At 32.9% G+C, this 23,531-nt stretch overlaps 2 protein-coding genes and 1 long non-coding RNA gene across 23 annotated transcripts; all 3 read right to left on the bottom strand.

Annotated features, from left to right (window-relative positions):
- Window positions 1-2,313: 2,313 nt before the first annotated feature.
- LOC147521499 (pectinesterase inhibitor-like) lies at window positions 2,314-2,847 on the bottom strand. The gene has a single exon (XM_086565840.1). It carries the CDS (start codon window positions 2,845-2,847, stop codon window positions 2,314-2,316), a length of 534 nt encoding a protein of 177 aa, XP_086421966.1.
- A 3,520-nt stretch (window positions 2,848-6,367) lies between these two features.
- On the bottom strand, window positions 6,368-15,079 carry LOC147521500 (uncharacterized). Of its 13 annotated transcripts, XR_015200933.1 has the most exons (10): window positions 15,001-15,044; window positions 11,636-11,673; window positions 11,393-11,560; window positions 11,231-11,305; window positions 10,999-11,097; window positions 9,927-10,002; window positions 9,328-9,418; window positions 8,705-8,842; window positions 6,962-7,091; window positions 6,368-6,792 (listed from the first exon to the last, which is right to left on the bottom strand). It is a non-coding gene; the product is annotated as an uncharacterized LOC147521500 (long non-coding RNA). The 13 variants fall into 13 exon arrangements; XR_015200894.1 differs by lacking the exon at window positions 11,636-11,673 and having other exon boundaries at window positions 15,001-15,079; XR_015200865.1 differs by having other exon boundaries at window positions 11,393-11,646; window positions 15,001-15,079.
- Window positions 15,080-15,537: 458 nt separating this feature from the next.
- On the bottom strand, window positions 15,538-19,867 carry LOC147521501 (UDP-N-acetylmuramoyl-L-alanyl-D-glutamate--2,6-diaminopimelate ligase MurE homolog, chloroplastic-like). 9 transcript variants are annotated; one of them, XM_086558989.1, is made up of 5 exons: window positions 19,342-19,867; window positions 18,631-18,750; window positions 17,033-17,102; window positions 16,391-16,588; window positions 15,538-15,756 (listed from the first exon to the last, which is right to left on the bottom strand). In XM_086558989.1, exons 1-5 carry the CDS (start codon window positions 19,351-19,353, stop codon window positions 15,623-15,625), a joined length of 534 nt encoding a protein of 177 aa, XP_086415115.1. In that variant the 5' UTR covers window positions 19,354-19,867; the 3' UTR covers window positions 15,538-15,622. The 9 variants fall into 9 exon arrangements, 6 of the variants coding, with proteins under 6 accessions (XP_086415115.1, XP_086415111.1, XP_086415116.1 ...); XM_086558985.1 differs by having other exon boundaries at window positions 16,391-16,633; XM_086558988.1 differs by having other exon boundaries at window positions 15,541-15,756; window positions 16,391-16,676.
- Window positions 19,868-23,531: the final 3,664 nt, after the last annotated feature.

Here is a 23,531-nt window from a genome sequence, read left to right on the forward strand (position 1 = left end):
TTAATCTGCCAATCTCACTATCAGTGTTGAAGGAATTTGGAGGACCCGATAGATTCCATTTAGGATTCATGGCAAGGAAATAAAGAATAGAGGCATCAATTGGATGCAATATTAGAGTTTTTTTATACCAGTCCAACAATTTTTCTTTTATAAAGAACACTAGCATTTTTTCCAGTACACCAATCTGTATTATGGATGTTTCTATAATCAAAGTTATTGCCATATGACAAATTGTTTCCATTGCATTATGTTAATCAAGTGGAAGCCCGACATGTGGAGTTGGGTGCTAATAACATTTTCAGAATAGGGACCAATAACTGATGCAAGAATTGATCAAAGGAGGACCAAGTGAACAAGCCCGAGCAAATCTTCTACAGAACGTACCCTTTGTTTCTACTCTTTCCCTCTTCGAACATAATAATAAGAATATATTTTTTTTTTCATTTATATTCTATGGACCCCTTGGACCTCCGACCAATGAGGTGATTACACATGCATCCGTGCACATGAACTTCTAAAGAGTGGGAGTGGAGCGTGTGGACGACATCAATTGGATGATCGAGAATTGGATGATCGGGCCGAGGGCTGCAAGATACGGCAAGAACATGACTACACTACAAGAAGCAAGGGATGCGCGCCTTAGCGCGAAAGTTGTTGTGCTAACGCTCATACGTTTTCTTTGTGGTACGAACCTGACTGTGAATCTCGAGATAAACCATTTCTACAGGGAACCAATGCAATCTTTCTTTCGAAGTTTCCTCGCTCGAGCTAATGACCTCTATAGGATCCAAGTGGCTTGCAACCACCCGATTGGGAGAGCCATCAATCTCATCCCATCCATCTCCATTTTTGCCTCTATTTCGAGGGAGCGTGGCAAATGAACGGACTATGTTTGGACTACTAAAGCGGTTTAGGTGTAAATCCACGGATATGACGAGGGGTGAAACAGATGTAATTCAAATGATGCAACTAGCATCCATAATTTCTTCCTTCTGTCGCATCCATACAGATTATTTGAAAAAATCATCACTCCATCATTTGAATCATGCAATCTCCATATACATGAAATAAGATCTACATTATATTGAAAACTTTTAAATTGGTAATCTTGCCACATAGACATTTTCTAGAAAACTTTTATTTACACATTCAATTCACTTTTCACATATTATTTCCGACTTAATAGATCTATAGAACAAATATTAACAGTGTCCAATATATTTTTTCTAATTGTTTCTCAATGTGATTGTTTTTTAAAAAAAAAATGGCATTTGTTAGCTAACTACAATTTCTTCCTCTGTCCAAGCCACCTGTTTATTTAAACAGACTAAAAAAGGAGCAGATAGATTCACTAGATCATTTTGAAGACTGATAAAAAAAAATGTTATTATTCTTGCACTTTTTTTTATATATATTTTATTCTCCAGTGTATAATAGCAATTTTGTTACACACCATGATATAATATTTTTATATCTTACGTAGTACATTCATATGAATCTAACAATGTTCTTCAATCTCGTATAAATGCTCAACAATATAATTACACAAACAATAGCACAAAGGTTAACTTCATCAACATAATACCTTTTTTTTTTTGTAAATTAGTTTGTGGCATATGCACTGATAATTATATATTGACTAAATTACAGACGGTTACCCATTCAAATATATTTATTCACAACATGGAAGAGCAGCAAAAATCGAATCGAACAAAGAACACAACTAGCGTATTGAACTGTTTTTTTTCTTATTGAAGTGTTTTGTCAAACCTCGACCTGTATTAATCTAAAACATGTTACATAATCTATTTAAAAAAATGCAATATATTACTATTCTAATTTACATGCATTCATTTCTTTAATTTTCTCCAACCCTATTTTATTTCCTAGCACGTGCAACGCACGTGCCCGTTTACTAGTTATTATAATTATTAAAAAATTTGCTAAATAAACATCAATCGGTCCGACCGAGTCGAACCATAGTTGAATCTGGTTGAACCATTTTAACAAAAATCGGTTCAATCACCAGTTCGGTTTTCAAAACATTGTCTGTTTCTCGTTCTTACTCATGTGAGGGATAATTCCAACATTTATCTTTCCTTCTCTTCTCAATATGCATGTTTGTCTCTTATAATGTTTCCCCTGTATGGTCTCCTTGTCCTTACAATACACTGATTCACACACTGCATTTCATTCTTTTACATGATTTTCCAAGTTTTAGTTACTGGTTTGGACGTTGGTATACTAGTTGATTCAACTGGAGCATTTATTCATTCAAAAGAAATGTCTATATGGGTAGAGCGAATCATACTATCAATGACGAAGAAAACTAGACGTAGACCCAAGGATGGCTATAAGAAGCCTAGCAATATGATTCCTCTGTTTTAAGGGAGGTGGAATCGGTTCTATGAATGCCTTTTCACATTGAGATACATACTCAATCCCAGCGGATGCAGATCTAGTCAAAGCATCGTAATCTTGACTTTCGAAGCGACCAACAGCCCCCTTGAGTTCAAAAATAGCACCTTCATAACCCTGGGAACAAATTGTGAGTTGTTCCTTCAGACGAGTAGCACTTCGAAGCAGTGTTTTGATATAATTACTTGTATCTGTTGCATTTGTCAATGCTAAATTGATGACTGCCCTTGCAACGCCAAAAAGATCGGCTGATGGTATCCGTGGATCATTATGTAGAATTTTACTGCACGGTTGTAGCTCATTGGTTCCAGCGCAGATTTTGGTGATGAAGTCATTGGAAATCATAACATCAACTTTTGCGAAGGAAGGGTAAGAAAATACAATTAAAAGTAGAATGGGAACAAATATGGAGAAATTACTTGAGGCCATTCTTTTTTCCACCCTTTTTCTTTCTGAAAAATGAGACGTGGGCTGTAAATAGAGGAACTCTATTTATATACTAAGCCTTTTTCACAACAATGTTGATGGATGTCTGTGGTGAGATCTTTGCAAATTTTGTTTATTTACTGGGATTCTTAAAATTTCCTATTAATTATAACAATATATATTCTAACAATATTGTCAAATAATTTTGTAGATTTACTGGTATCCATTATGTACACTAGCATAGTGCACGCCCTCTGGGCATCAAATTGAATCAGTCTTAGGCTGAGTCCAATGGCTCCCTGTCCCCTTAAAAGTAGAGCTAGAGTCAACATATTTTACTCTCTATCATTAATTCTCTCTGCATACATACAAAAGATTTTACTCTCTATTATTAATTCTCTTTGCATATATACAAATGATTTTATATATAGAAAGTAAAATAAGGATAGAGAGTAAAAAATTTTATATATATGCAGAGAGAATTAATGATAGAGAGTAAAATATGTTGACTTTAGCTCTACTTTTAAGGGGATAGAGAGCCATTGGACTCAGCCTTAGAAAAACATCAATATATCCTACATAGAAAAAAGGTATGACACTGCAGAATGAATTAAATTACATTAGTAAAGTAGAATAATTAAGTTAGAGTTACTACTTTTCTTGATTTTCTGTTAAAAATATAAACATGCTAATCAGCTTAATGCTACCATGGAACTTAAAAAAAAAAAAAAAAAAAAAAAAAAAAAAAAAAAAAAACAAAAAAAAAAAAAAAAAAAAAAAAAAAACAACAACAACAACAACAACAACAACAACTTGACATCCAATACTGCATCTGTAATCTTGCACAGCTTGCCATACTTTTTCTACAAACCATATGACAAATGAATGCTCAAAGTGTACCATGAGTTTAGTTTGCGTATATACAAATGTTCATAATAATTATTAAAGTAACATCAATGGTAGATTACAAACTAAAGGCTTGCATGCCCTTGCTAATGTCTACTGCTAATTTGTTGGTCTCTTGCAAGTTTTGACGCTACGATCTTGATTTTTTTTTCTTTTCCTGGGCTTAGTTGCCAATGATGGTTCAAAGTTGTTTGCAATCTGCACTTCACTCTGCAAAAATAGGAGTCCAAATGTAATTCTATTTAAGAAAAAAGAGCATGATAGCAAACAAAAGAAAGAAGAGCATTTCAAAATATCATATGCAATTAGAGGAGTCCACCTAAATATGGATGCATAAAACAACCTCATTCATGTCATTGGCCATATACTAACTCTATAAAACTTTGCAGCAACTTAAAGCATGTGGTGACTGGAAAAATAATAAAAATGGTCACATTATGCCGCTAGCAACAAACAACAGCTATACAAAATGACCATACTGGAGGAAGAGGACACATGCCCAGCCCAAGACGTAAATTGACATTGAACTTGTTTGCCTCATAGGGAAGTAAATCTATGGCAAGAGATTTATTTTGTGGGTGGAGGGAGTAATCAAACATCAACATATGATGATTAAGCTATAAAATGAGAGATCCTTAATCGAGAACTTATAAAAGAAACAAAATGAAAGAATACTAACCTGAAACAAAAATAATACATGAACTGCCAACAAAGTTTTGAGGTTGCAGATCTTGGTCAGATTGTAACTGTATGTTAATACATGAAAAATACTCGAGCCTTTAAAATTAGCCTACAAAATGCATGTATAATATATTCAAATAGGCAAAATATTCAAATAATACTGAAATCCCCAACCTTTTTTCCCTTTTGAATTGGTGATACATGATGATAAGGACAACTTGATATTATACATGATGATCAAGTCTCCCTCAAACAAAATTTAAGGAATCAATTACAAAACGACATGTTGAAGGGCTTATAAAGTGCTTAAAGTTTCACCATATCACACATTTTTTTTTAAAGTTTTCAACGCATGATAGACCACGTGTTGCTAACTTGTTGGACACGTGTAAGAAAAAGCAGATAACAAAACATTGTTCTAGCAGTTTTAATCACCAACCAGTAACAAACCTGTTACATATGCCATTAATTAACGCATTAGTGACCTTTATATTGAAGCAATAACTATTGTGAGTGAAACTTTTCAAATTCAATGCATATGCTAAGTGTACGATAAATAGTTTTAAGCTCAGTTAAGTTGTAACTTACATTGGCAAGCTTCTACATCATTAAACAAATTTCACAAACGCCATAGCATGCCCACGTAATTGATCGGCCTATTTAAGCCATGACTGTGGAGTCCCGGCCCTTATGGTAGATTGGTCTAGATGCCCTGACCTAATAGGCTTATGTTTCTGAGCACTTAGTGCAAAAATAAATACAATAGCCCTACTATCATAGCACACACTAGTTTTCAAACCCGTTCTATGAACGGGTGCCGATATATTAAATTATTATGAAAATTATAGTTACTATGTGGAGCTATGAAATATGAATATTATATTGGCTTTTACTTAATTTTTTATGTGGATGGTTCTTTTTCTTCTCCAGTTCGATTGTGTAACTGTTATCCACATGTTCTATGTAGAGCTATGAAATATGAATATTATATTAGCTTTTACTTAATTTTTTATCTGGACGGTTTTTTGTCTTTTCCAGTTCGGTTGTGTAACTGTTATCCACATATTCTATGTAGAGCTGTGAGATATGAATATTATATTGGCTTTCACTAAATTCTTTATGTGATTCCTATGAATATCATTAATCAGTATATTATTAATCATTTTCTAGAAAGAAACTTTGTTATGTTAAACTTCACCTGAGATTAGTATGGAAAGTATTTTTTGTGGCGTAAGGGTTTTAGGAAAATCGTTTTTGGTTGAAACTATTATTTTTAGCAATTTCGTTTTTTGTCTCTTTTTTTCCCCCCATAATTAGCTATATTGTTTAGAAAAAGTTAGAGACTCTGTGAAACTTTAGATATGATTGGTTATTTATTTATATTCTACTTTTTCGTAATTAGTAATAGAGTTTAGAAAAAACTGGAGTCTCTGTACGTGAGTGCTCCAAAAAATAGATTGGTGAGGGTATAGCTATAATATATATAAGGATTTGGAATTCTATTTTTTTCGTAATTAGTATTAGAGTTTACAAAAAATTGGAGACTCTGTGAAGCCTTGAAAAATATAACCAAGAGGAAGGGTATATCTATAATATATATCTAAGGATATGACTTCATAAATCACTGGATACTTCTAGATTGAAACAACTACCCCTATATAGAGTTCAAAATAATTTTCAATCAACTAAAACAGTATAACCAAAGCATATAAATGGCGAAGAACCATCTGTACTATTATGATAGATTATTATTATTTGTAAGAGTTTAATTAGTAGAAGAATTAGATCACTATTACATGCACCCACACCCACGCACATTAGCACATACAACATATGCAATGCGTGAAATCACATTGCGCTGTAAGCTATTTGGACATAATTTTCATCAAGATTGATGGGAGCTTGGGAAGTTAGAACTGAGTATAAAGAAGTCATATTATCTAAAACCCTTTATTATTGGATAATTGTTTCAGTAAATCACATTGCGCAGCACTTGTACATATAGGTGCGGACAAGCAGCTAGCCGAAAAGGTCGGTTACCAAAGATGCTGATTAGGGGAAATTTACAAATAACCATATGCATTGCCTAGATTACAAAATGATTCTCATTCCTCTGAAGTTTCACAATAACTGTTGAAGCACATCTAAGAACTATTCACTGATACACTGTAACAATGATCTACTTAAACATCACAGACTTTACCATAAGAAATTCTTCTTTCGATCACCTCTTCAAGATCATTATGTAAATATATTCATTGTTGATCAAGGTCCAAGGGCCTGAAATGTTTCCCATCTATTAGATATGTACCAATAGCAAGCTGAACTGCCCATACATCTTTTGGCTTTCTTGCAACGATTCTGCACAAAATAAGTAACTGCATTAATATTTACAATGCATGGACAAAACACTCAAACGCTAAGTTCAATTCAACTTGGGATAGCGTGACATGCACACACACATGTAGGAGCAAATTAAAAGCAAGGCTTAATTGAGCTTGAAATAATTAGATGAGTTTACACTACTTACCTTCCTACATCACCTGTCTTGACTAAGTCTGCGTTAACTTTGAGACACGATATTGAAGCAGCTGTTTTAATGGTTTTTGGAGCATCAACCACTATGATCGCAGACCCTATCTTGAGCGTTGAATTTTGGTCTGCAGATAACTCTGATGAATCATTTGTTTGTTCACATTTTGTGATAATAAGAGACTTTTGGAATACATGATTAGAGACTGAATTGGTTGGAAACTTTGAGGATGGAAGTGTAACACTTGAGAAAGACAAAGCCATCAGTGCTAACAACAACAACAAAGAGTTAAGAATTAAGGAAATGGTGCTCGTGTGGTTCCCAAGGATGCAAACCATACAATATCTTTTCAGTTTTCCGATGAAAAAAAAATAAAAAAATAAAAAATACCTACATGGTTGGGCTAGAATAGTGTGCAAGCCCAACACTGCCTCAACAAAAACTACTGGGTTATGCTAATGAACCCAATCAAAAAAAGTACCCAATGCCATAAACTAAGTATCAGAGTTCTCCAAAATTCCAAGTTTTAAGATGTGTAATTCTATAGGAGATAATCAAACTCTACAATAAATATCATGGTAAGAAAACTCTACCATCATTCAATCAATAACAGTTGCAATGTCATGAGCTTCCTGCAACGAAACCACATGAAGTAATCATTTGTAGTATTTTATATACAAAGTTTGGATGTTTGTGTGGAATAAGCATCATACCAAAGACTGAAAAATAACACTGATTGAAAAAACCATTTTCGGTGAGCAACAGGTTTGGGAATGGCAACAAAAAAACACAGTATGTGAGAGGTGAAGAATGAAGTCAAGATGCTAAGTTACAGTCTTATGTCAAACCCAAGATGCTAGGTTACAGACCTATATCAAACATAGTATTTGCTTCCTTTCGAAATTGCTTAAAACAAACCTATCATCACAATAATGCATATGCACATCCACTGGATACTTCTAGATTGAAACAACTACCCATATATAGAGTTCAGACTACTTTTCAATCAACTAAAACAATATAACCAAAACATATAAATGGCGAAGAACCATCGGTACTATTATGATGGATTATTATTATTTGTAAGAGTTTAATCGGCAGAAGAATCAGATCACTGCAAAAAAGAAAAATATTGGAAGCTAGACATCATGCAAATGAACAAAGACTAACAACTAACAATACCATAGCACATATCACATTTTAGAACAAAAATATTAATCATACTGGTCAAATATTGATAAAAAAAAAATCATACTGGTCAAATCACAGTAAAAAACACTGATAACGAAAAATTCAAGCGAATGAAATATATCTATAAACAACGATTCCACCAAGAAGCTTATCTAGAAGAGACAACTTTAGCAATAACACGTTGACCTTCTTTCCTTTTCACCTAAAGTCCTAAACCAACCAATTTAAAAATCAATGCCAGGCTTAACTAATAGTCAAATTTGGATTAAACTTCAGTAGTTAGATCTAATAAAAATTCTAAATGGCGTGTAGAAGAAGGTAACACTCAATTCATTACAGGACAGTGTGTTCAACCATTTGTTTTTCATGCAACCAATGATTAAATAAACTTATAGTGTGTCCTAGAATCGATGTAAAATGAATGAAAAACGAAATGGTCAAATAAAAACACTCATGTTCAAATGTGAGCAGTTGGGCTGTAAATAATATATGCACTCAAAGGTTTCTCGATCTTTGTATATTAGAACTTTTATAGAGAAAGGAACTTACCAACAACAAAGTTTCAGGTAATGCTAACAATGAGAGTCCATGAGTCTGAGAGATCCCACGACAAAAAATCCACCGTTGAAAGTTCCCACAATATCCACCAGAAGGACCTCCTTCAATTTTGCATGCCTAATCTTGACTCTGCTCAATCACCATATCACCAAAATGTCAGACATCTAACATTAAAAATCTTCTCTTTGTAAATATTAATAATCTAAAGGCATATCAAGGAAGCATCCCAAATAACCTCTAACCCTTACGTAAACATTGAAACAAATTGATTTGGCAATTCAAATGGTAAAGTGGTTGTCAAAGGACATAGCTTAGGCAAAGCAGGTCAAGCTGGGTTAGGTGATGTTTTCATGGATTATGAGGATGTCATTTCCTACAATGTCACTTTTATGCAATGGTTTTGTAGCTAGGTGGGATGCAACTTTCAGGGATTGTGAGGGTGTCTTGAAATTGATTTCTTAGACTCATGCAACTACTTTAAAGGCATAGACAAAAAGGCAACTTTTGGTACTACATAGGCTTCCCATGAAATGCATGCATATTAGGTAGAAAATTATTAAATTGCAAGTCTTTTAGCATATTCCTTGTTCATACACAACAAAACTCATACTCACTATCAATGCTCCAACCTCCAAGAGATCAAATCGCCTATGTGCTTCAGCGCTTGTATACCATCCAAATCTTTTGTAGCGTATTTGGTGTGAACTGAGAACAGAGAACAAACAGCTAAGTAAACTTCGGTTTCTATGGCGTGGGCATATTTTAGTAGACATCTCACTGTAGTCATGGTTTGAAGATATTATGACACTTATTGTAGTCTGCTAGTGGTAGACCCGAGGAAATTTAGAGTTCGTTACAGCTTGTACTAAACTACTCAATAAGGTGTTGGGTAATAGCTAAGTTATGGAAAAGCTTTTCAAAGGAGTTTAGGAGGATGAAAACGCAAGCTTTTTTTAGATGATGTGAATAAACACAGAGTACATCAAGAAGCAAAATTAAATTGTAAAGAAATATATTTCAGTTCAAGCTGCTTCACTCTTTCTTTGTTTTACTTAAAGACTTGAACACTCAATGAATTGCTTCTCAAGCTGAAGAGTATTATAAATAAATAAATAATGAATCACAAAACACAATCAACATTCGATCATAACACAATGTTTGCTAAAGAAAATGAAAATGTACTTACATATGCAACTTTAGTGGAAATATCTACCTCAACTTTAGTATGTGTTCTACACAGTTTGGATGATATAAGTTTGTCCATTTGTTACGCCTCTAATAAGTTTCTTCTGCTGGTCAAATCAAACGTCCAGAGAGTGAGCAGATTGATATATTACAACAGGAGGAAAAAAAACCAAACCACCTTTTTTAGATTGTGGCTATGTAACACATTAGACTAAACAAAATTTATTTGATTGATAGTAAGCAGTCTCCCAACCCAAAGATACTTAAAAATCACCCAACAGTCCCACACTTACAAATTAGGGTTCATTGAGTGTTATACGGATCATTGATTTTATATTTTTAGTTTAATTAAGAAGGACATGAGGTGTTTCATTTAATCCCATTGGATATAAAGTAGGGTTCTAAAGCAGTATATTGAACATAAAAACCCTATAGAAACATACAAAGACTAAACAATAAAGAATTATCATACTATATACAATACCAAAAATACTAGCACCCACCCGCCAAACCCCTAGAGTTTAATGAGGTTGAAGAGAGAAATTAATGACTTTTCTAGGTGATTGACTCTTTGATGCAGTGACCAAGCTTACAGAAACAACAATTTAATGGCCTCAAATGTTTAAGAGAAGAATTTAGACAATAAAATAAGCTCGCATGCTAATCACGTCATCTAAGTATTGAAATAAATTAAGCTATTTTATCGTAATTAGCTTTGGGGCTCTATTAACGTTTCCTCAATTGAGGAGGGTTGAGCGATATATATATATATCTTAAAAATCATAATTGAAACAAAATAGTAATTCATGAATTGAAACAAAAGTCTAAGAAAATGTGATCTAAACTTTGTGACGTTCAAATGACCTTTGTTGGTAGACTACAGCAGTGTTAAGACTCATCTAATAATACAAATGCACTTTCAAACCTGATTGCCTAAAATGAGTAGACTACAACAGTGTTAAAACTCATCTAGTAATACAAAAACACTTTCAAACCTGATTGCCTAAAATGAGTTATTACATTTCAATTGTATCGCACTAAATTCATGGATGATATCATACTCTAATCCTCACGACATACTAAAAAACTAACAATGTTACCTTGTAGTAGACTTTTTGTGTTGAAGTGAAAAGCAAGCGAGTATTATGATCATTGCTTCCTCAAGCTAGATGGTTCAGCTTAACTACAAAGAACATGCACTATAACAGAGAATAAAAAATATTAATGTTAAATGGAGATTAGATGTGTTGGAAATAAGGGGGAGGGGGATGAATCATAGCACCAAAACATAAAGATGTAAAATATTGGGATTTTAAGCAAATGCAATGTTACCATCATTGTTAAGGCATGTTCACCAATTGACTTCTAGACTATTTTGGTCATTAATTAGTAGTTTTGCGCGTTGCACTGTTCAAAGAAAGTGTTACTGAAAGCTTAAGTAATCCTCAATATGCAAATAATGTAAAAACAACTTACGATAAAAAAATATCTTACCAAAGTGTTGTAAGAGGCAAAAAAAAAATATTATAAGGCCATGCATACAATCCGATCCCTTGCATACTTAGCATTAGCTTGTAATGCTCTTGATCCAGTGGTAGCAACTAATGTCTCTCCTTGATAAACTATATGTCAAAGCTAGTGTTGTCTGTAACAACACTGACCCTGTTAAAACCCGACAAACAACGTAAACAATAGGTCCATCACTTCGCTTTCTCAACCTTCCGCAACTCACCATACCTATATAAGAACTTGAAAGATAACAATTTTGTTTTAACCTGCAATTAGGTGTAAATTTATAAATTTGAATTTAGAGGTCATGGAAAACATATATATTTACACGAAAATGCCAGCAAGAAGCGTCATTATTCAATGTTGTTGGCTAGCATACACACCCCATCATCTAGAAATAAAAGCGTGCCAATCGACCTAATGTAGGTAAAATGATCAATTTCAAAAGAAAACTTAGTTATATATGAAAATACCCTATTTTAGTTCACCAATTATTGAATGAAATATACAACTCTACAAGTCTGGGTTGGTCGTTCACATGATAAACAAGTTTATTAAACCCGTTCACTATGACAAAATGAAAATTCTCTTATTAAACCTTGCATCAATTACAGGCTTGCACTGTACCAAAGCCCTATTTCAGAAAATCAAGTTAGCAAATTAAATTTCGTTGCAAGAAAATTCGTTTAATATAAGTTTGATCGCTTACGGTTGGTTGTATCATCCGTGTTTGGTGGTGCTGTTATTGGAGTGGGAGGAGGAGTTGAATGAATGCTTCCGGTCCAAAGAAGTTGTAAATCTCAAACCTTATGTTTTGGTGGTGTGATAAATCAGGAACGGAAAAAACTAGAGAAAAAAACTGCAATAACTCAAAATAGGAAAGTCTTAACAAAACCCTATTCACCTTCGTGCTAAAAAACCCTATCTTCTTCTTCCAAAATCTCCTTGAATTCCTTTCTTATTCTTATTCTTATTCTTATTCTTTTTTTTTTTCTTCTTTATTTATTCTATATATATTTATTATTATTATTTTAATTCATAAGTGATCTATGAGAATCCAACCAGCTTCTTCTTTCTACATACTACACATTTTATGAAATTTCAACGATCTGGTACTCCAGATTCCACAAAAATACAAAAGTTAGCAAAAACACATTCTAAATAAAATAATTAAAAAACACACTATCTGAAGAACCACATTACATTTTTGGAGAAATTTAGGATTCTTCAGATACAATATTTAAAAAGTAAAAAAAAAAATATATCAACCCTTACTCGACCAATTATCTTGATGAAAGAAACAATAGTAATTATAGAATACACACGAAACAAAATATTCAACGATAATCAAAATAGAAAAGAATCCATATCATGGTTTTGTTTGTGAAATGATAAAAAACCCAAAAACAAAAATTATTACATATAAAAATCGTTTGAGGCTATCAAGTAAAGCAGTGCTATGGCATTGGATGGAAGGCAACGAACACCAACGGACGGGTTATAGTTTGAAACTCTCGTCTTCTACAGATGATAGGAAGTTGTTTTTGTCTCCCTAAGTGGTGACCTATACTACTTACCCAGGTTATTTTTAGTGGGAAAAGCTATTTTTAGTTGCCTTCTAAAGCACTGTGTTACTTGAAGTGCCTACAACACAAATAACCACAAATACAGATTTGTTGTTACCAACATGGCAACATGTGACTATTACAATAATGAAGCCTTGTGTTGCAGTGATGCTCTCTCCTTGGTATTTAAATCCTTCTAGCCTAAAGTGTTAATCACATTAAAGAAAAATCATCTGAATTAGACCAGTAAACATGACATTCGAGGTGGATGATATAGTGGTATTGGTATTAATTAAAACTACAATAAGATTCAATTGATAGTAACAAAAAACAATACTTATCAAAAAACACATAAATAAAACGAATACACAATGAAAATGAGAATGCAAAAGAATCGCCAATCTGGTTTTGTATGTAAAAAAGCTAGCTGAAAAGAAAACACCTACTTATATACACATATTTCCAAAATTAATTGAGGATTAAAGGATAAATCTAAAGCTTTATTTATTTTTTCTTAATGAATAAGAATGGCTACTGCATGTAAATGTGTCAAAACAGCATAAAGAAATATTATGTTTTTCTAAACCACTCCGTCTATAATGGTAGAATCTGTAGCGCAAAAGAATCTAGATATTGCTTCAAAGAGGCAACATCATTTAACTCATATTTTTTGGTCAACTTCCAGACAAACCTATGAAAGCTAAATGAACTTCTAGTGCTAAAAAGCAATAAAGAAAGATTTATGTAACTGCTCATACTCTTAAAACCTAAACCAAATATATGTATACATGAACAACTTGCTCAACATCCACATTTAATCTTAAACCAAATTTGAATTGGCTGTTACCCACTTTGCAATAGCCAGCCAACATAAAACATCATGAATATATGTGGCCCAACTGCACTTATGAAGTTTTGGATACTCATAATGCACAATAAACAAATATTCCTAATTTTTCACTTCTAAGAATTATAAATTAACTACGCATAATTATTTGTATGCCAACTACAATGACTGCGTCAAGATTATTACGATTAGCTAATTAATTAAGGATTAATTAAACAAAATACGTAAAAGCTTAGAAAGTGTTTGTCAAATATTGGAACTTCAACCCCCAAGTTGGGTTGAGTTGTGCGAGCGTGATGTTACACTACTCGCCTCGCACATCCAACCGGTCCAAGTAGGTTGAATCCCCAACTTTTGGTAAGTAAACTTAAATCAAAAGACTAAACTTTCTAAACTTAAACTTTGTCTGAGCCTTATACGTACTAAGAATCACTATGAACAGAATAAGCTCCATAATAGCAGAGACTTTCTAATGGCACTAACGTAGAACAAAGTTACACAGGTTTGGCTGGTAATAGGTAATAAGTATTTTTTGTGATTGAAGCTAAAAGAAGTTTCATTTAGTAGGACAATTGACATTGATTAATTACATAAACATAAAAGATGGAATTAATGTGGGAACTATTAATCAAAGAAAAACTCTGAGAATCCTGAAGCTCCCATAATTGGTGTGTATTTTGTGACAAAAGCTAAAGTAAACAATTAATTGATAACCTACAAAATAGATGGAGAAAACACTTCCAAATTCTAAGTATGGTCCTTTTTCTCAAGAAGAAAAGAAAGAGTGGCAAATAGGCTAGAGAAGAAAAAAAAGATACTTGTGAGAGGAATAGGCGAACATTATCCATGTTTTGCTAATTGAGAGAGAAAGAACTCAGGAAAAGTGACGAAGAAAGAGTGGCAAATAGGCTAGAGAAGAAAAAAAGATACTTGTGAGAGGCGAACGTTATCCATGTTTTGCTAATTGAGAGAGAAAGAACTCAGGAAAAGTGACGGACAAAATGATGAGTGAGAGACTCGAAAGTACAAATGTGAAGAAAGAGATAAATAACAACTAATGACAGACACACAATTTTCTCATGCAATACGTAGATTTCAGTCCTCAAGCCAAAGATAATAAAAAGGTGAGTCCATACTTCCTACCAATATCACAAATTTATTAATTCAGCTCTAATTCATACCTTCGGGTAATGGAGCAGGCTCTTCCTTAAGTGCCAAAGACCGAAAACCAATATTTTGGTTATTGATTTCTGCACCAAAACCGAACCAAATGCCATTAAAAAACCATGCTAAATCCAAAACAATAAACTCAATCAAAACCCAATTTACCACCAATAATAAATACCCATCGTTCTAGAGAGAGAGAAGGGGGGAGTAGTAAACTCGTAAATACGTAAGAGAGAGAAGAAAAACAATAGACATGGAGATGTTGTCAAAGAGAAAAAACAGTTTTTGATTTAAGTAGTTTACTTAACTTATTTAAGGTATATAACCTTCTGCTACTTTGAAGGTGTTATTGATACAAACAGTGAACACAGAAAAACCGTAATACACCAAATCCTTCACAGGAACAAACGCTTGAATATGCAAAAGTACAATTTCTACTTAGTCTGGAATTTGATTCAAAACTGAGTCTAGTTAATATAGACTGTTCGACCTAAAGGATGGGTGGATATGGACTATGAAAATCTGCTATGACTTGGATATGGTCTACTCATTAACTCTAGATCTAATCCCAACAACGCACTGCAATTTCCATAAAAGTTGGATATAATGCAATATATGGTGGGAAGCACACCAAAGTCAAAACCTGGACTTACATGGATCTTCTGTCCTTGGATTATTCGATTTCAGCATAGTCACATCACTTTTGTTCGTTGCAATCTTCGCCATCATTGGTCTTTTACCTCTGTCTCTATCTCCACCACAACCAATGACTTCAATGAAAGCACAAAATAATCAATCAGCCAAGTAAAGAATACAAAGTTCCAAAACCATCTACACATAATTTTGATCATGTCATTCAGAGAGCTCCATTAACAACGTATACGACTATACGACGATATTGATCTCGCATCATCTTATGCGCTAATATCATTACAGATGTTGTCAAAAAGAAAAAGCAGTTATTGATTTAAGTAGTTTACTTAACTTATTTAAGGTATATAACATTTTGCTACTTTGAAGGTGTTATTGATACAAACAGTGAACACATAAAAACCGTAATACACCAAATCCTTCACAGGAACAAACACTTGAATATGCAAAAACACAATTTCTACTTAGTCTGGAATTTGATTCAAAACGGAGTCTAGTTAATATAGACTGTTCGACCTAAAGGACGGGTGGATATGGACTATGAAAGTCTGCTATGACTTGGATATGGTATACTCATTAACTCTAGATCTAATCCCAACAACGCATTGCAATTTCCATAAAAGTTGGATATGGACAAATGACGACTCAAATATATTATTTAACTAACAAAAACCCGTTTGTCTTTTAGTTTCAGAACATTGCTAGCTGTGACCAATTAATTCAGAGAAAATGAAATGAAAGGAACCAACATACCAGTAATGATTCTCCGTGGGCTAAACTCCCTCACTGTGTCAAGTAGTCTAGACAAAGCATCGAGAGTATGTGCATACTCTACAATTACTCCAAATGCATGTTCTTCATCTATCAATTGACACCTTTCTGGAACTGAATTGACCTCCTCAATACCTCGAACAATGCCTTCCAATGGTGCTCCCACAACAATTCCAACTACTACAGAAGCAACGATATTGTAGATATTATGCCTCCCAAGCAACCCTGAAAATATCTCTAATATGCCTTGAGGAGTATTAATCAATACCTGGGTTTCAAAAAGAGAAAGCTCAACAAAGCGATTTTCTTATTAAGAGACTGATTTGAAGAGAGTCTCTCGCTTATTATTTAAATTCGATTTTGCCTAATATATATGCTGGGAAGAACAGATCATTCAAACCCCCTCCCTTTTTTTTTTATAGAAGTGATGGATGGGGAAGAAAGGTTTTTTTTTATGTGAGGAATTGTTTTTTCTTTTGGGTCTAAGTGTTTAACTTTTCGTGGGGTTTTTGGTTTAAATCGAGGGGTTTTTTAGGTTTAGGTTTGATCACTTTTCGAAGTTTAAATCGCAGGGTTTCTCCTGATTTCTCGTGATAAATTTATTAATTCAGCTCTAATTCATACCTTTGGGTAATGGAACAACCTCTTCCTCAAGTGCCACAGACCCAAAACCAATATTTTGGTTATTGATTTCCTGCACCAAACTGAACCAAATGCCATTACAAAAAAACCATGCTAAATCCAAAAACAATAAACTCAATCAAAAACCCAATTTACCACCAATAAAAAATACCCATTGTTCTAGAGAGAGAGGGGGGGGGGAGTAGTAACTCTCGTAAATAAAGAAGAGAGAGAAAAGAAAAACAATTGACATGGACTTCAAATTTACCTTGTAGATCTAAAGCTTTATTTGTTAGCTTCCTAGCTTTATCTTGAGAAGCGAGTTGAACTTCTCCTTCACGATTTAGGTGAAGAAGAAGTGTATAGAATTTTTTTGAGAGAGAGATACCGATAATAAGTTTGGATGGCACTTTAAATTTGAATCTGATGCTAGAGATTCGTTACCTAGTTTTATTACTATCTCTTCCATTTTTTTATAGGTTGACCAGCAGATTGCAGCTGTAGGGGCGTGGAATAGCATCTTGGGTTTCCATCCTCTTGTACTTAGCAGCAATTGGTACATAGAAAGTACATTTATTATTATTACCTAATGAACTTTTAAGCAACATAGATCATATTATTAAAGTTAGAGATTCTGGGTTACCTTGAAAGAGATGGTGAAGATAGCATAGTCAAAGCGCCAGAGGGGGGAGAATTTTCGTGGGGTTTTTTGTGCGGGTTTTATATCTTGTATATATCTTTGACGAATTGTTTTTTCTTTGGGTTTGGGTCTAAGTGTTTAACTTTTCGTGGGGTTTTTTAGGTTTAGGTTTGATCACTTTTGGGAGTTTAAATCGCGGGGTTTCTCCTGATTTCTTGTGAGTAAAGAAGGTACTTAAAATTTGTCGACGTGGACACCATCATAGTGCAGCAAAAGGGACTGCTATTATATATATATAGGATCCTGCTACTTTAACACATCCTTCCCTCCGTCGTTCAGTTGATTGCCTATGTTGATACTCATTCTCTAAGCTGTCTTTGTTGTTAATGTTTAGTTTTATTGTTTAACCTCTCAATGTGCATCATGATATATTAAATGTGGGGTGAGTTATGCTCAAGGACTAATCATCCTAGTAACTGCCTCTATGTTGGCAGTTGGTCACGCAAATACCATTGTCATTGGAGGGGCTGAAAACTGGCATTTTGGCTTTAATTACACCAATTGGGAATTTCAAAACAGCCCCTTGTACCTCAATGACACTCTTGGTCAGTATTGTATTTTCTAACTTCAGTATAATTCACACGATTTTTATTTCTCCTTGTACGTCTCTATGCACCGCAAGCATATAATGCACATCAGTACACAATGTACAAATCTGCCGAAATGCGTAAGCAAACTAAGACAAAGACGAATGTATATAATAATAATAATAATAATAATAATAATAATAAATTAATCCAGATACACAATGATCATTTCATTATTACGCAAACGCGAGGACGTAGAGAATGAGACAAATCAAAAAAGTCATACGTGAATAAAATCGTGATTAGCATTCAGAAAGTTTATAATAACAAAAGAGTATATATAGATTTAATAAGTGTTTACATTGAAAGTTTACCTCCGCAGCACTATCTGATAAGCATGCCGCAACAGATGCCCAAGGCAAAAGGTGAATATCATAATCTTTGGCAACAGTAGCAGCAAAAGCACCAATTCTACTCAATTTTGAAGTCATTGCCTACACTATGAAAAAGCTGGATACATTCATGTTCTTTTGCTGAAGTGTTTCATTCCTTTCATAGTTGGTCCCTTTATCACATTTTACTTTTGTAAATGAGTATGGGTAACCAAATCAACCTAAGTGTTTCTGAGAAAGTGAGATCTATCAGGCTACCATGAAAGAAATCTCTCCATTAGTCATCCTTCAAATGGAAAATTTGATCCTTGATGGACTTTTGCAACTCTTTAAAGAGTACATTTACAGTCTTGAAAGGGCCATCTCTTCTAAAGCTGATGTTTCAGATAGAATTGGTTCTAGAATTGTTTTGGCAGAGACACACTCTCAGCAGCTTTCAGTTTTGGCCAATTCATCAGCGCCAGTACAAATAGTTTCTAACATCGACATAAACGTATTCAAGGGCTTCAAAGTTTCTGATGGTCAGCTGTTAGGTTAACAGACGTTGAAATGGTTTTGCTTTATAAAGAACTTGACAATTGGATTTTCTCAATTCAAGATGTTGCCGATCAGCTCAAAAATGTTTTCTATCAGCAAACTATATATAAAGTTACTTTTCCAAAAGGAGAATCAGTATTTGGTGCAGAAACTTACTCTGGTGACCATGGTGACTCTGACACTTCCTATGATTTGATGCCCTCTATTGCATTTCAGGTTTGCCTTGCTTTTACTGCTAAATTATGATAAATGTGACACCACATAATACTTGTTGACAAAACCAACGCCGTCTCTGAAACGTATGTCCTTTCCAATTCAGGGTGATAGTAGTGCCTTCGATATAAACAAAACCAGGAACTTTTTTATCATCGATTTATTTGGAAAGTCTTCATAGCAAGATGGTACCATAACAAACCAATAATAGAAGAGATTATTGGGGATTTGATGTTTTGGTGTTTCAGGAGCAAGCCTTTGCAGATATATGGGATAAAGAAGGTATGTGAATTACGGTCAATCTATTTGATCGGTCTTTTTTATGTAACTAGCATGTGTCCTGTGCTACGCATCAGTTCGCCAAGTTGTAAAGAACTAAAATGAAAATTATTAAAAAAACTAAAGAGAAACAATTTTTTGTGAATCTCTCACTAAGAAAAGAGAAACAATTTTCTAAAAATAGGGAAGATATACAATTCCTATACATAAATTTTAGCTTTTAAATTAAGAGGACTATCCTAAAATTATTGAAGAAGGAGGTGGTTCAATTTTAATATAGATTAGGGAGCCAATTGTAATTAATAAATAGAAGAGATATAATTTAAAATAAATGTAGGGAGGTGGTTCTAAAATCTTAAAATTGAGAGATTAGAAATACACTGTTCGGTTGAGAAGTGTGGTTCCTACAAACCCGGCTATCATATAGTGTAGAGATTCTTTAGGTGTTTTAAAACGAAACGAAGGTTTTGCATGCTTTTTAAGTTGTTCGCCAATTTTTTCTCCGCTTTTTTCTTTCTTAATCCGTTAATCCGTCCTGATTTCTCGTGAATAAATAGGATACTTAAAATTTGCCGACGTGGACACCCTCACAAATAAAAAGAAAAGGGACTACTATTATATATATCTTAGTTTTAAACCCGATCCTACTTAAGCGGGTGTCGTTATATTAAATTATTCTAAAAAATATTAAAGAACTATTCATAGCTATGAGATATGAAAATTATATTAATCACTTGTTTAAATTTTTTTTGCACCACTCTCTATCAAACGAAAAGCACCAAATCTTAGTAAAACCCGCCGATTTATTTTGGTTGTTATGTTTAATAATGAAGTTTGTGAAATTTTGTGAGAATGCTCAATGTGGCGAAGATGATATTGAAGCTACTTAAATAGCAAGACATTCTCAATCATAATAAAATAATTATAATAAGCACTACTTAAAATGCAAAACTATACTTGTCGAGATATTATATTCTCCCTATATATAATACAACTATATTTTGAGGTTATTTCAATGCATTTGCATCAAATTTCTAATTTTATATTAATTATTCTTTGAGGTTAATTCAATGTAGTTGTATCAAGTTTTTGATTTTCCGTTAATTATTATTTGAGGTTAGTTTAGTGCAATTGCACCAAGTTTACGATTTTCCGTTAGTTATTCATTAAAATTAATTCAGTGCAGTTCCATCTAGTTTTCAATGTTTTGTTAATGACTCTTTGAGATTAGTTAATTGCATTTGCATTAAGGTTCCAATTTTCCATTAATTACTCTTTGAGGTTAGTTTAATACATCTGCATCCAGTTTTTGATTTCCCGTTAATTACTTTTCGAAGTTAGTTCACATCTAGTTTCCAATCAATTTCCGGTTATTTATGCTTTGAGGGTAGTTCGATGTAGTTACATCCGATTTTCGATTTCTAGTTAACTATTCTTTAAGGTTATTTTAATGCATTTGCATCCAGTTTCTGATTTTCCGTTAAATATTCATCAAGGATATTGCATCCAATTTCTAATTTCCCGGCCTGTTAGTTAATATATGATTTTAGTTTAATGCAGTTACATCCAGTTTTCTATTTTCCGTTAATTATTCTTTGAGGTTAGTTCAATGTAGTTGCATCCAATTTCTGATTTTCCATTAATTATTTTTCAAGGTTAGTTTAATGCATTTGCAGCAAGTTTTCAATTTCCTGTTAATTATTTTTTGAGGTTTGTTCAATGCAGTTGCATCAAATTTATGATTTCCCGTTAATTATTCATTGAGGTTAGTTCAGTGCATTTGCATCAATTTTTTTATGTTTCTATATTCGTTAATTAGTCTTTAGATTAGTTCATTATATTTGCATACAATTTTTGATTTTTCATTAATAACTCTTTAAGGTTAGTTCAATACATCTGCATCTAGTTTATGATTTATGATTATTTATGTTTTGAGATTTTAATTACTTCGATGTAATTTTATCCGATTTCTGATTTCCCGTTAACTATTCTTTGAGGTTATTTTAATGTATTTGCATGTAGTTTCTAATTTCCCGTCAATTATTCTATGAGGTTAGTTCAATGCAGTTGCATTTGGTTTTTGATTTTCTGTTAATTATATTTTGAGGTTAGTTCAATGCATTTGCATCCAGTTTTTGATTAATCGTTAATTATTATTTGAGATTTGTTTGATGCATTTTTGCATACTATTTCCGATTTACTGTTAAATATTTTTCAAGTATTTGCATCCAATTTCTAATTTCCCATTAGTTATTCTCTGACGTTAGTTTAATACAGTTGCATCCAGTTTCCGATTTCTAATTAATTACTTTTTGAGTTTAGTTTATTGCATTTTGCATAAAGTTTTTAATTTCCCGTTAATTACTCTTTGAGCTTAGTTCAATGTATTTGAATCCAATTTTCGATTTCCTTTTAATTATCCAATGTGGTGTGTAATACCAACTTTCTACTTATCCATATGTAGTGTCCTTGCAAGCATGACATAAAAATAAATTATGCTTGATTTACTATATTGGATCATCAAACATTATCCAGGTTCGATTTTCCGTTAATTATTCTTTTAAATTATATGCGACTCACTATGTGGGATCTTCAAAGATTATCTACGAATGGGTCCCGTCATATTAATTATTCAAAAATATATTCAACTATATATGCATAACTATTATATACAGATATTATATTGCTCACTCATCCAAATTTCTTATAACATGAAAACCTCACGTACTCTCTATTAATAATACCCTTCAACTTCATATGTTGTTTAATAATATAAGTTTGATTGAAATTTTATGAAATTGTCTAATAAGATAAAGTTCATATTGAAGCTACTTGAATAGCAAGGTGTTCCCAATTATACGAAAAAAGATTAGATAAACACCGTTTTAAATGCAAAACTATACTTATCGAGACATTCTCACAATATATAACACAACTATATTTTGAGGTTAGTTCAATGCATTTGCATCCAATTTCTGATTTTCTATTATTTATTTTTTGAGGTTAATTCAATGTAGTTGCATTTAGTTTCCGATTTCTTGTTAATTATTCTTTGCTGTAGTTTAATGCAAGGCCCAAAATATCGATATCGATGAATATATCAGTGTACTCAAAAACTGATATATATCGGATATATCCATTTTTTTGGTGATCAGTCCAAACTATTTAAAATATTGGAAATATCGAAAATATCATAAATATATTGGAAATATCGGATTTATATTAAAAAATGGTCAAAAAGTCAACCGACATATATCGTAAATATCGGATATATCGATTATATCGGCGATATAAAGTTTTATATCATAAATTCCGATATATATCGGGAAAAAAGGGTTCTATATTCGGTGGATATATGTCAGAAATATCGATGTCGGTGTACCAAAATACCGATATATATCGGCAATATATCGGATATATCGGCGATATTTTGGTCCATGGTTTAATACATTTGCATCCAATTTCTAATTTACTGCTAATTATTCTTCGAGCTCAGTTAAATGCATTTGCATATAGTTTCCGATTTTCCGTTAATCATTTTTTTAGATTAGTTTAATACATTTGCATCCGGCCAGTTTCCGATTTCCCGTTAATTATTGTTTGAGGTTAGTTCAATGAATTTGAATCCAATTCCTGATTTTCTGTTAATTATTTCTTGAGGTTAGTTCAATGCATTTGCATCAAATTTATTTTTTGAAATTAGTTTAGTGTAATTGCATCCAGTTTCCGATTTCCCGTTAATTATTTGTAAAAATTAGTTTCACGCATTTGCATCCTGTTTCCAATTTATAGTTATTTTTTTAGGTTAGTTCAATACAGTTGCATCCAGTTTCTGATTTCCCGGTAATTTAATC

Source organism: Coptis chinensis, chromosome 1, assembly GCF_015680905.1.
Source record: "Coptis chinensis isolate HL-2020 chromosome 1, ASM1568090v1, whole genome shotgun sequence".
Lineage (NCBI taxonomy): Eukaryota > Viridiplantae > Streptophyta > Magnoliopsida > Ranunculales > Ranunculaceae > Coptis > Coptis chinensis.

Excerpts from the sequence above, each read along its gene's own strand:
- LOC147521499 (XM_086565840.1), bottom strand. The coding sequence starts at position 2,847 with ATGGCCTCAAGTAATTTCTCCATATTTGTTCCCATTCTACTTTTAATT.
- LOC147521501 (XM_086558985.1), bottom strand. Across the intron at positions 16,634-17,032 it reads GGTTGTTCCATTACCCAAAG|GGTTGCTTGGGAGGCATAAT; the intron begins GTATGAATTAGA and ends AGATATTTTCAG. Across the intron at positions 15,757-16,390 it reads CCCACGGAGAATCATTACTG|TCATTGGTTGTGGTGGAGAT; the intron begins GTATGTTGGTTC and ends CTTTCATTGAAG.